Consider the following 12,719-nt stretch of genomic DNA (forward strand, 5'->3'; position numbering starts at 1 on the left):
ATACCGGGATAATGCTTCTAGCTAGAGGCATCATCCTGGTACCGTGGTTTACAGCCGATGGTCGGCTTTCCGTCGGTAATGACCGATGCGGCTCGGGAGCCGCTCGATCGTTACCCGGGTGAGCGGGAGGGGACGACCCCCTCCCGTCGCCTTCCGTGACTTTGCCCAGGCCTCCCGTCCCACCGGGAAACCTGAGCACACAGCCGGCGCGTCCGCCGGCTGGATGGAGTCCCGATCTAAGCCGAAGTGGCTTCAATCGGGTCTCCGATGACGTAACCTGGAGGCGGCATCCATGACGTCACTTCCGGGTTATTCTACTGCAAAAGGCGGCAGATTTAAAAAAACGACTGTATTCAAAAATGCCGTTTTTGAATACAGAAAGAAAACGTAGACGGAAGTCGAGCCGCGAATGAAATCGCTGTTCAAAATGTGAGGTATCGCCGCGATTGCCAGAGCGTGAGCAATAATTTTTATAAAAAGAGCTACACTTTAACTCTAGACTGGTAACCGTTAAAAAATTTTAAAGCGTCCCCTTTTGAGATTTCTATTGACCGTAGTTTGTCGCCATTCCACGGGTGTGCGCAATTTTAAACCATAACATGTTGGGTATCTATTTACTCGGCGTGACATCATCTTTCACGATATACAAAACAAATGGGCTAACTTTACTGTTTAGTATTTTTTAAATGCAGTGAAATTTGATTTTTCTACATTTTTTTAAAAAAATGGCGTTTTAAAGACCGCTGAGCAAATACCGCGTGACAAAAAATATTGCAATGACCGACATTTTATTCTCCAGAGTCTTTGCTAAAAATTATATATATATATATATTATATATATATATATATATATATATATATATATATATATATATATATATATATATATAATGTTTGGGGGGGTTCTAAGTAGTTTTCTAGGAAAAAATACTGATTTTAACTTGTAAACAAAAGGGGTCCGAAATAGGGCTGGGGCTTAAGTGGTTAAAAAGTGAAAGTTTGATTTATGATTGTTAATCTGTCCCACTACTTTTGGTCTCTTACAAAGTGGGAGGCACATATACAAACTGTTGTAATTCCTACACTGTTGACCTGATTTGGATTTTAATACCCTCAAATTAAAGCACATCTTGTTTGTTTCATTTAAAATCCATTGTGGTGGTGTATATAGCCAAAAAGATTAGAATTGTGTCCCAATATTTATGGACCTGACTGTACTTTTGATGGCATGATACAGGTTTGCATTTTTTTTTTGTCCATTCTTATCTATCCATCATCCAACATTCATTAAGAAAAATGGAGTATACAGTAGACAGCCAAGTTTACATTGTAACATTCAAAAACATAGCATACAGTGTATACAACATAAAGTGCATAGAGAACCAATCAAGGAGATACAACTACAGTATGGGCAATCTAAAAGACTTCCTGTAACATAAGCATATTGGCAAACCCTCACCATGCTAGATCCTACTGCTGTATGAATGCTGAGGATACAGAAAGTTTTGTCCCCTGTACTATGCAAGTACAGGGTATACAGTATATAATGATCGAAACAGGATAAGGGGGTGGGAGAGGAGTAGGTGGGGGAAAAAAGGGGGGGGGGGTTGGTAAAGGATGGGTGTAGAATGCTTGAGGAGGCGTAGAGAGGCCCGTTACCTCAATGGGCGCAGAAGCCAAAAAGGGCCTTACCCTCATCTGAGAAGAGGAACATTTTCCATTTTTTAGGAATGCAAAACCGATTGAGGTCCAGTGCAGTTCAATGCATCTGTCAGTGAATTCTTAATGAAGCATCTAAAACTGTTGTCACACTGATGCCCTTCATGACAGGCCCCAAGGCTTTGCACACCTTTTGTTTTATGCACCTAGATTGTTCTCTGGAAAAGGATGGTATAACACAAAAAGGTATAAAGAATGTGTAGGCGGTTAAGCTTTGTCGGGGTTTACCTGTGTGCTGGACAGGTTTCTGTACAGCCTGTGGAAAGTTCAATTGCTTGGATTTGAAGAAGGCAGACACTCCTTCATCTCCACTGACAAAGGTCAGTCTGTTGCCTGCAGCCAATATAGTAAAGACTGGTCCATGCTGAAAGACATTGTGGAGATGATTCATGAAATGTGTGATACGCTTATTGATTGATCATAAATAAATGTACCTAACAGCGTACCATTATATCAGACTGCATGAACTAAGCAATATGCTTCCTCTGCATCTACTACCTGAACATTTTCTTGATAAAAATTTGATTAGCAGCTTGAAGTGTTTGTTCTCCTTGCAATGACTGATACATGCCCATGAGTGGTCTACTCTTGTATCTTTATGAAGGGCTATTCTACTAGCTGACAAAGCAATTATAACGAGACCCTGCCGACTCATTTTCAAGTCCTCATTTGCATGGCTAAGGAGGACCTGAAGGAGGACTACATGTACTTTACAATTGACCAATAGGAAAGCGGTTGTTGGGGTCAGGATGTTCCAAATTCTGTATAAAAGTGTGTTGTGTACTTCCAATAAAGGTCTTCCTGTTTGAACTTACATACAGCCTGCCTGGTGTTTGTTCTAATGGATTTCGAACGGCACATAGCTGTAGTTCGGATCCCGGAGCCTTGGATGAGCGAACCATCAGACGTTGCGATCTGCAAGCTGGCTCACTAGTAGCAGAGGAGTGTCGGGAGAGCGGAAGCGAGCGAGCGAGCGAGCAAGGGTCTCGTTACATTGGTGGCAGTGGTGGGATTGGTCCGATAGCTTGATTAGAAGGACTGTTATGTGTAATGAGACAGAAGCCCCCCGGGGGGCAATCAATGTACACAATAGCCAAACACAGAACAATGGAGCCGTCTGGAGCCTTAAGACAGGGCAGAAGACCCCCCCACTGTGTAACAGATTTCAAGGAGGAACACTTCCGCGTTCCAAGGTTCATGACAACAATGTTTTGGGATCAGTCATTTCTACATACGTGTTCCAAACTTTCATGAGAACATTTTTATTACACACCTAAAATGATCTTGTTAAAGCTGAAAAAGTGAGGGAAAAAGAACCACAACCGGAAGTCAAAAGGAGAAGATAAATCCCATGACAGGGGAATTCATGACAATCAGGTCTTTCAAACAGATTACGTTTTTTTTTTTTGGTTTTTTTTTTTTAATATATAGTGTAAACCAATATGTATAGCATCATCATAAGTTGCAGCCAATTCACTTATAGACTTTCAGATCCAAACCATGAAAGAACTGTCAATAGGAGCACTTACCACTTACCATTGTGTAGATACCCTTATATTAGACTTAGTAATTGCAAAATGTGCTCTTTGTCTGAGGGGATATTGGAGATGCAGTCATTTTTGAATGCCTCCAGAAAAACATACAAAAAAGTGCAGGGAACTTCTAGACCAGGGGGTCTTCAAACTGCGGCACGAGTGCTGGATTCGGCTCTTTGTTTGGCTTTAACTGGCCCTTAGGGCACTATTCCTTCCACTGATATAAGGCACTATTCCTCTCACTGACACCAACAATGTGGTACTATTCCCCCCTCTGACACCAGAAATGAGGAACTCACTTTAGAAGGAGCATATGAGCCACAATGAGGTCACTCCTGCACAGGAATCACTGTTTACGGCACAGAGCTCTAAAGGAATGGCACAAATATGATGTTCCTTCAGAGCATATGCCCCGGTGACAACACCGGCTGCTACACAAGTAAATATCTCCTAAACAATGCACGTTTAGGAGATACAGTATCCCACAAAAGTGAGTACACCCCTCACATTTTTGTAAATGTTTTATTATATCTTTTCATGTGACAACACTGAAGAAATGACACTTTGCTACAATGTAAAATAGTGAGTATACAGCTTATATAACAGTGTAAATTTGCTGTCCCCTCAGAATAACACAACACACAGCCATTAATGTCTAAACCGCTGGCAATAAAAGGGAGCACACCCCTAAGTGAAATTGTCCAAATTGGGCCCAATCAGCCATTTTCCCACCCCGATGTCATTTGACTCATTAGTGTTACAAGGTCTCAGGTGTGAATGGGGAGCAAGTGTGTTAAGTTTGGTGTCATCGCTCTCACGCTCTCATACTGGTCACTGGAAGTTCAACATGGCACCTCATGGCAAATAACTCTGAGGATCTGAAAAAAAGAATTGTTGCTTTACATAAAGATGCCAAACAAATAATCAGCCAAGCGCTCACTCCGAAGGGGAAGACTGGCGTGCTGCTCTCCTCAGGCAGGGAACTCCAAACGGATGCATAAAAGAAAGGAAAAGGAGGCACAAACACCTAGTGCATTACCCGTGGTACTGTTTAAAATGATTTATTAAAATGCTGAATGCATACTCACAAACATGAAGAATAAAAATCGTAATGCAAATTCCCGTCACCCATGTGTTGGACCATGTCCTGGAAATTGCGACCGCTAACGCGTTTCGGGAGTCAAGCTCCCTTCCTCAGAGCTGGTCATGCCATAGCAGATTGAAGTTTATATAGAGAGTAGCTCAGTGTTCCTCCACCTCTTCCCCTCCCATGCCCCTCCCTCCCCCCCGGAAGGAGGGGGCGGGACCATCCAGTGTCAACAAAACTACTCTTAATGGGCCTGTGTCTCAGTCCTCATATCTCTATGGCCTCTAATATTATGTTTCATGTTTCATGTTACACTTCAAGAGGAGACTGTCTTCAAAACATATAGCCACAACCAGCACGTGTCAAAACAAATGTAAAAACAAAGGGGACCCCAAGGCTGAGAATGTGGTCCAGGAACAACATCTGGACAATATACAGACAAATGTTCCATGTTTTTATACAAGTCTGTGCACACTCCAGACATGCCCCCTCCGATGGGACCTGAAGTGTATGTATGACTTACCAGAACTCCTTTGTGATTACTCGTAGCCGATTGTAATGAAAATGATGGCAGTGTCCGACTGTTAGCCGCTCGTGTCCTCACTTGCAGGGCCCTCACAAGCCGGAATGTGGCTGATGTGGCTGATTGAGTGCGCCATGGCTCCTCAGAAGCCATGACTTCCTCGAGGGATCGTGGCTTCCTGGTCCCGGAACGCACGCCATCGGCTCTGCGTTCCAGGACCTGTATTGCATCATCACCTGTAGAGCGGGGCGGAAGCTCTGTGTAAAGCCCGCCCCCGTCTGTATCCGTGGAAACGTGTATGCAGGTTCGACTGGAGCCCTGGTTAAATGCACTGCCATCTAACGGTCAAACTGAAAACTGCACTGCTCATATTACTTGTTGAAACTTGGACAGCCCTGTCCATAAGAACAGTTGTGTCCCCCAAGACATCACTGTCTCAGGTGCCAAATTAAGGGCCACATCTGTTTAGGATTGGGTCCTATGTTGGTCAGTGGCCCTATTTACCCTCTGTATGTAAATAATGATACTTAAAAACGGCCATGCAATATACTTGTATACTTGAAATTCTATTTAATTTGAGAGAATGTGTATATAAGAGTATGGACATGAGACTGCTCATCTAAAATAGTTCTGTCATGCACTGGACAATCCCTCCTTTTTTGCCTCCTTGTTGGATCAACTGGAGTGCAGGATATCCAGCATCTCCAAGGGTATGGGAACCTGATGCTACTCGCTACTGTGATCATCTCTTAAAACATACAATGTGATATACAATAGTAAAAATATAATATATATATATATATATATATATATATATATATATATATATATATATATATATCTAAAATGGCCTGTATTTGGCCAAACTCCTAAGGGAGGGAGGGGCATGGGAGGGGAAGAGGAACACTGAGCTACTCTCTATATAAACTTCAATCTGCTATGGCATGACCAGCTCTGAGGAAGGGAGCTTGACTCCCGAAAAGCGTTAGCGGTCGCAATTTCCAGGACATGGTCCAACACATGGGTGACGGGAATTTGCAGTACGATTTTTATTCTTCATGTTTGTGAGTATGCATTCAGCATTTTAATAAATCATTTTAAACAGTACCACGGGTAATGCACTAGGTGTTTGCGCCTCCTTTCTTTTACATAAAGATGGCCTAGGCTATAAGAAGATTGCCAAGACCCTGAAACTGAGCTGCAGCACGGTGGTCAAGACCATACAGCGGTTTAACAGGACAGGTTCCACTCAGAACAGGCCTCGCCATGGTCAACCAAAGGAGTTGAGTGCACATGCTTGGCGTCATATTCAGAGGGTGTCTTTGGGAAATAGACATAGGAGTGCTGCCAGCATTGCTGCAGAGGTTAAAGGGGTGTGGGGGACAGCCTGTCAGTGCTCAGACCATACGCCGCACACTGCATCAAATTGGTCTGCATGGCTGTCGTCCAAGCCTCTTCTAAAGATGATGCACAAGAAAGCCCGAAAACAGTTTGTTGAAGACAAGCAGACTAAAAAACGGAATTTTTGTAAAATCTTACCTGTAAAATTCCTTTCTCTGAGTCCTCCGACAGTCGCCGCCCCTTCATATTCATCACCAATGGGTTATGTCCTCTCATCCGTAGGAGTAGCTAGGCAATAGAATATGTTAGTACAAAGACTTTTAACATATCCCACCCCCCAGGGGGTGGTCCCCTCAGTACATAACCCTCCACTTCCTGTATCCAACTCAGTTTCAGTGGAATAGCAGTAGAGAGTATATCAAAACCCCAAAAGAGGGGCGGGGGCGGCGACTGTCGGAGGACTCAGAGAAAGGAATTTTACAGGTAAGATTTTACAAAAATTCCGTTTTCTCTTACGTCCTCCGACAGTCGCCGCCCCTTCATATTCATCACCAATGGGATGTCCCAAAGCAGTGTAAACATGAGGGGTGGGAAGAACGCAGCCGCGCCCAAGGCAACGCCGTCTCCCCATCAGAGAAAGGAACCTTACCAAAGGAAGGAAACCAGTTGGGCATAAGAACAAAACACTCGCTCAACAGGAGCAAGAAAACCCAGGGAAAAACAAATGTCCCAAACAGTCAAAGAACCCGTAACAAGGGTTCCAGGGAACTGCCGCACTAAGAACCTTGCGGCCAAAGGAAGCATCAGCCGATGCCTGAACATCTACTCTGTAGAATTTAGTGAAAGTGTGTACGGTCGACCAAGTCGCCGCCTTACACACCTGGGCCACAGAGGCCCCATGACGACAGGCCCAAGACGTACTCAGAGATCTGGTAGAGTGCGCCTTCACAGGTACAGGGGGAACTTTCCCCTTCAAAGCATAGGCCTGTTCAATGGTCTGTCCGATCCATTTGGCGATGGTAGAAGCCGACGCCGCCATGCCCTTCCGAGGACCTCCCGGAAGAACAAACAAGGCATCCGACTTGCGAAAAGACTCAGTCGAGTTTAAGTAGACTCTAATCGCCCGGACAACATCCAAGGAGTGAAGCAGCACCTCCGTCGGATGCTTAGGCTTCGCGCAGAGCGAAGGTAGGACAATATCCTCATTGAGATGAAAGTCCGAAACCCTTTTTGGAAGAAAAGAAGGGTTAGGTCGCAGGACCACCTTGTCCAAATGCACAACCAGATACGGAGATTTGCAGGACAAGGCTGCCAGCTCCGACACTCGACGAGCCGAGGTGATAGCCACCAAAAAAGGCGACCTTCTTGGATAACAAAGACAGCGAGAGCTCCCTGATCCTGTCAAAAGGAGCACGCTGCAATACAGACAGGACTAGATTCAAGTCCCAAGGGGGAAGAGGGTCCCTCCTAGGAGGGATCAGATGACGTACCCCCTGCACAAAAGTGCTAACCAAAGCGTTAGATGCCACAGGACGTTGAAACAGAACGGCCAAAGCGGACACCTGACCCTTGATCGTAGCCAGCGCCAAACGCTGTTCAACACCCGTCTGAAGGAAGGACAACACCCTAGACACTGAATAAGTGGTAGGAGAGAAACCCCTGGATTCGCACCAGGCAAAATACGCCTTCCAAGTACGGTAGTAAACCTTCCCCGAGGAAGAATTCCTCGCATTGATCAAGGTGGGAATGACCTCAGGGGAAAGACCCCTGTTCTTCAGGACCTCGGTTTCAACAGCCAGGCCGTCAAAGCCAGCGACTGTAAAGCAGGATGGAAGATCGGTCCTTGCGACAGAAGATCTTCTCGAAGAGGCAGACGCCACGGGACGTCGATTGCCAGATTTACGAGGTCTGCGTACCAGGACCGGCGAGGCCAGTCCGGTGCCACAAGAATCACCGCAGTTGGTTCCGAGTGCAACCTGCGAAGGAACCTGGACAGCAATTGAATCGGTGGGAACGCATACATCAGTCGGTACTGATGCCACGGGGCAACCAACGCGTCCGACGCGTCTGCCCAAGGATCGCGCGTCCTTGCCACGAACCGTGGAACTTTGATGTTCAGACGAGACGCGAACAGGTCTACCTCTGGGAGGCCCCACTTCGCGCACAACATCTGGAAGACATCCGGAATGTGAACTGCTGATATCGCCGGGACATGCGTCTCGGCCCAAGACAGAATCGCGGCCACTTCTCGAGCCGCCTGGGCACTCCTGGTGCCCCCTTGGTGATTGACGTAAGCCACCGCCGTGGCATTGTCCGTCTGCACCCTGACCGGACAGCCGTGAAGACTGTCCGTCCAACGGCGAAGACAGAGGAGTATCGCTCGCAGTTCCAGAATGTTGATCGGGAGGGAAGACTCCTCCGTCGACCAAACACCCTGGGCGGACAGAACGCCCAGAACACCACCCCAGCCCGACAGGCTGGCGTCCGTGGTGATCACCGTCCATGAAAAGGGACGAAAAGACTTGCCCCCCGACACTGAGGGGGACAGAAGCCACCACAGAAGATCCCTTCTGGTCTGAGAACTCAAGGATACCTGAGGATCCAGAGAGTGCGGTCGCCCGTCCCACTTGGACAATATCTCCGCTTGGAGACCCCGAGTGTGAAACTGGGCGAAGGGAATCGCCTCGAAAGCCGAGACCATCAATCCCAGACACCGCATGCACGTCCGAATGGACGAGAACTGATTGTCCCTGAGGGACCTGACTCCCTCCTGAAGAGTCCTGAGTTTGTCGTTCGGTAGGAAGACCTTCGCCTGGACAGAGTCCAGAATCATTCCCAGGTATGGGAGGCGGACCGACGGGCACAATGTTGATTTTGGGAAATTGATCGTCCAACCAAACTCTTGCAGAGTCTGCAACGTGACGGACAGATCCTTCACCAGACCTTGGTTGGTCGCAGACCGAACCAGAATATCGTCCAGATATCCCAGGACCGATATGCCCTGGGCTCTTAACAAGGCCAGAACCGGAGCCAGCACTTTGGTGAACACCCTCGGAGCCGAGGCGAGACCGAAAGGCAAAGCCACAAATTGGTAATGATCCTCCGCTATGGCGAATCGAAGGTACCTCCGGTGACCCTCGAAGATGGGGATGTGAAGATACGCATCCTTCAAGTCGATGGAAGCCATGAATTCCCCCGGAACCAGGGCAGCCACCACCGATCGCAGGGATTCCATGCGGAACTTGCGCACCCGCACAAAGCGGTTTAGCGCCTTCAAGTCCAGAATCGGACGTACCTTGCCCTCTTTTCTGGGCACGGTGAACAGAGTGGAATAGAACCCCCGAAATCTGTCCCGATGAGGCACCGGGACTACCACTCCCTGAGCCGTCAGGTCCTGCACCGCTAGGCGCAGGTCCCGCAAACGCTCCGGGGACAACAAAAGATTTGAGGGAAAAAATCTGCTCTTCGGCCGAGAGAGAAACTCGATCTTGTAGCCAGAGCGAACGATTTCCTGAACCCACCTGTCCCGAACCCGGGACAGCCATGGCCGAGAGAAACCGAGCAAGCGTCCCCCCACCCCAGACTCGGGTGAGGGCGCCCCTTCAGGCCGCACTGTTGTGGGCCGCAGAACCGGATTGGCCGGACTTTTGCTTACCTGCCCACGGCTTCTTGTGGGAGCCTTGACCCTTTGACGGCTTGCCCCTATAGTGTGACCGAAAGGCACGAAAGGACCCCTGATGGGGTCGAAAGGAAGCATGCTTCTTACCAGGAGCCGCCTTGGGCTTGTGGGAGTGAGGCAAGAGCGTGCTCTTGCCACCCGTGACTCCCTTAATCAGTGCCTCTAAGGATTCGCCAAAAAGGCGAGAACCATCATAAGGCAGATTGGCCAAAGTCTTACGGGAAGATTGATCCACAGACCAACACTTCACCAAACCAGGCGGCGATTTAACACCGCCACACTGTGTACACGAGCAGCCAACGGAACCATATCCAGGTCCGCAGCGCACAAATACATGACACCCTGGTGGATTTGATCCACCACATCCAAGGTCGCCTGGGGGGCAGAATCAGCCACCAGGACCCGCCTAAGCACCTGCGTCCAGCTCGCGACCGTCTGGGCCGCCATAAGAGAAGCAAATAAGGCTTTTAACATAGAACCCATAATAGAATAGGTGTGACGGGCAAGAGATTCCATTCTCTTGTCCGTGGCATCCCGGAACACCGGGGTGTCTTCAGCCGGAATCGCAGTGGATTTGTTCAAAACCGCTATCGCATGATCCACCGGCGGTGGAATACACCAGCGCTCATCAGTAGCAGGCGTAAAGGGATAGCGTAGCTTAAACCTACTAGGTACAGCAAATGGTTTGCGTATATTACGCCACTGTTCTTTCACAGCGTTTTGGAAATCATCAGTGCAGGGGTACACCTGCGACGCTTTGCGCCTTTTCTGCGTTCCATAAGCCGCAAAGGCAGCTGGAGGACATGATTCCTCCTCTAACCGCAGTGTTTGCTTGATAGAAGCAACCAATTCATCCATGAGTGCAAGCTCTTCAGACGAGCCAGGGGGAGAATTATCAACCCCCTCCACCTCAGCCTCCATCTCTGACCCGATAAGGTCCAGGGAGGAACGGGACCCCGATAAGGAGACCCCAGCCACAGCAGCCCCAGCACCATCACCCTCTGAATCAGAGGAAATTGACACCCAGGGCCTTTTTGTGGATTGAGCAGCCACCAGCTTTTGCACCTGAGTCGCAAGGCTAGCCACCATCGCAGCCAAATCCCCCCCGGGGGGGGAAAGTGCAGACCCCTGGCTTCCCACTAAGGCTGTAGGAAATTTGTTTTCCTGAGAATCCATGCCCCTGTAGCAGAAAAATAAATGGGTGACCGCCCCTTTAAGAGAGCGCTGCGATCGTAGCCCACTTCACACAAAAACCCCCCACACAAGGGACCCCCACAGGGACAATGAACCAAGGCAGGACACAGGGAATAGAGGGAAATGAACCTGGAGATCGCTGCTGCTGCTGCTGCTGCCTGCGGTGCTTCTGAAGGAAAGGAAAGTGCTGGTATACAGGGCGCTCTATTAAAGCCTATGGAGGCTACAAGAAAATGGCCGCCATGCATGTAAAACATGCGGCCGGAGCGATCGCAGCCAAAATGGCGCCGCTTGGCGCCGAAACCGCCGCTCCCACACCCCATGAGGGTGAAGTATAAAAACACACCAATTGCCCAGCAAAAGGAATAAACATGTTAAACCACCGCAGCGGCGCTGTAATGTGCCCCAAGCATGAGAAACTCAAGCCCCACAGCACACAGCCGTTCACATACAAACTGACACAGAGTGCAGCACAACCCCCCCTCCTGCAGCCCACAGCATGCAATACGAGGGATAGGGAGACAGTAACATTGTGAACACAGGGTAAGGTAACACAGTCCCAGACTGACACCCCCCAGACAGACAGGTCCCCACATACATACACTTACCTCTTACATGGCGTGGGGAACCCGCACAGGCGAACAAACCGCTGAACATGAGGCAGGGAGAGTCGCATCTAGGACGCATCAGAAGGTGGGTTGAGAAACCGCACAGCGTCCGGTGAGGTAGCCACCTCACCTGGCATCCCTGCACGGAACAGGGATGGGTCGTTCAGATAACTCAGGAACGATACCTGACTGAACGCTCGATGGCGGGCTGAGAAACCACTGACCCACAACCTGCGACCAGGGGGGTCAGCCCGAGACGCAGCCCGCATGATCCTCTTCTTCCGAAGAACTAACTAACGCTGATAAAAATAACAGCTAACAAGAAAGAGAGAAAAAACTCAAATAAAATCCAAAGAAAGGAAAGAGAGCTGAGACAAGGTGTCCCAGCACAGAAACATCCAGCCACTCCTGACAGCTAGACAAATGAAACTGAGTTGGATACAGGAAGTGGAGGGTTATGTACTGAGGGGACCACCCCCTGGGGGTGGGATATGTTAAAAGTCTTTGTACTAACATATTCTATTGCCTAGCTACTCCTACGGATGAGAGGACATAACCCATTGGTGATGAATATGAAGGGGCGGCGACTGTCGGAGGACGTAAGAGAAACATGGATTACTGGAACCATGTCCTCTGGTCTGATGACACCAAGATAAACTTATTTGGTTCAGATGGTGTCAAGCGTGTGTGGCGGCAACCAGGTGAGGAGTACAAAGACAAGTGTGTCTTGCCTACAGTCAAGCATGGTGGTGGGAGTGTCATGGTCTGGGGCTGCATGAGTGCTGCCGGCACTGGGTAGCTACAGTTTATTGAGGGAACCATGAATGCCAACATGTACTGTGACATACTGAGGTAGAGCATGATCTCCTCCCTTCAGAGACTAGGCCGCAGGGCAGTATTCCAACATGATAACGACCCCCAAACACACCTCCAAGATGACCACTGCCTTGCTAAAGAAGCTGAGGGTAAAGGTGATGGACTGGCCAAGCACGTCTCCAGACCTAAACCCTATTGAGCATCTGTGGGGCATCCT

At 48.6% G+C, this 12,719-nt stretch overlaps 1 protein-coding gene across 1 annotated transcript in view; it reads right to left on the reverse strand.

Moving 5' to 3' along the window:
* CYP39A1 (cytochrome P450 family 39 subfamily A member 1) overlaps nt 1–12,719 on the reverse strand; it is a 169,369-nt gene that overhangs the window by 137,261 nt on the left and 19,389 nt on the right. Inside the window, exon 2 of the mRNA XM_082249199.1 lies at nt 1,948–2,083. Coding sequence (XP_082105325.1) covers nt 1,948–2,083 — 136 coding nt within the window. The remainder of the gene's footprint in view (nt 1–1,947; nt 2,084–12,719) is intronic.

This window comes from Pelophylax lessonae (genome assembly GCF_965119305.1).
Source record: "Pelophylax lessonae genome assembly, chromosome: 3".
Classification (NCBI taxonomy): domain Eukaryota; kingdom Metazoa; phylum Chordata; class Amphibia; order Anura; family Ranidae; genus Pelophylax; species Pelophylax lessonae.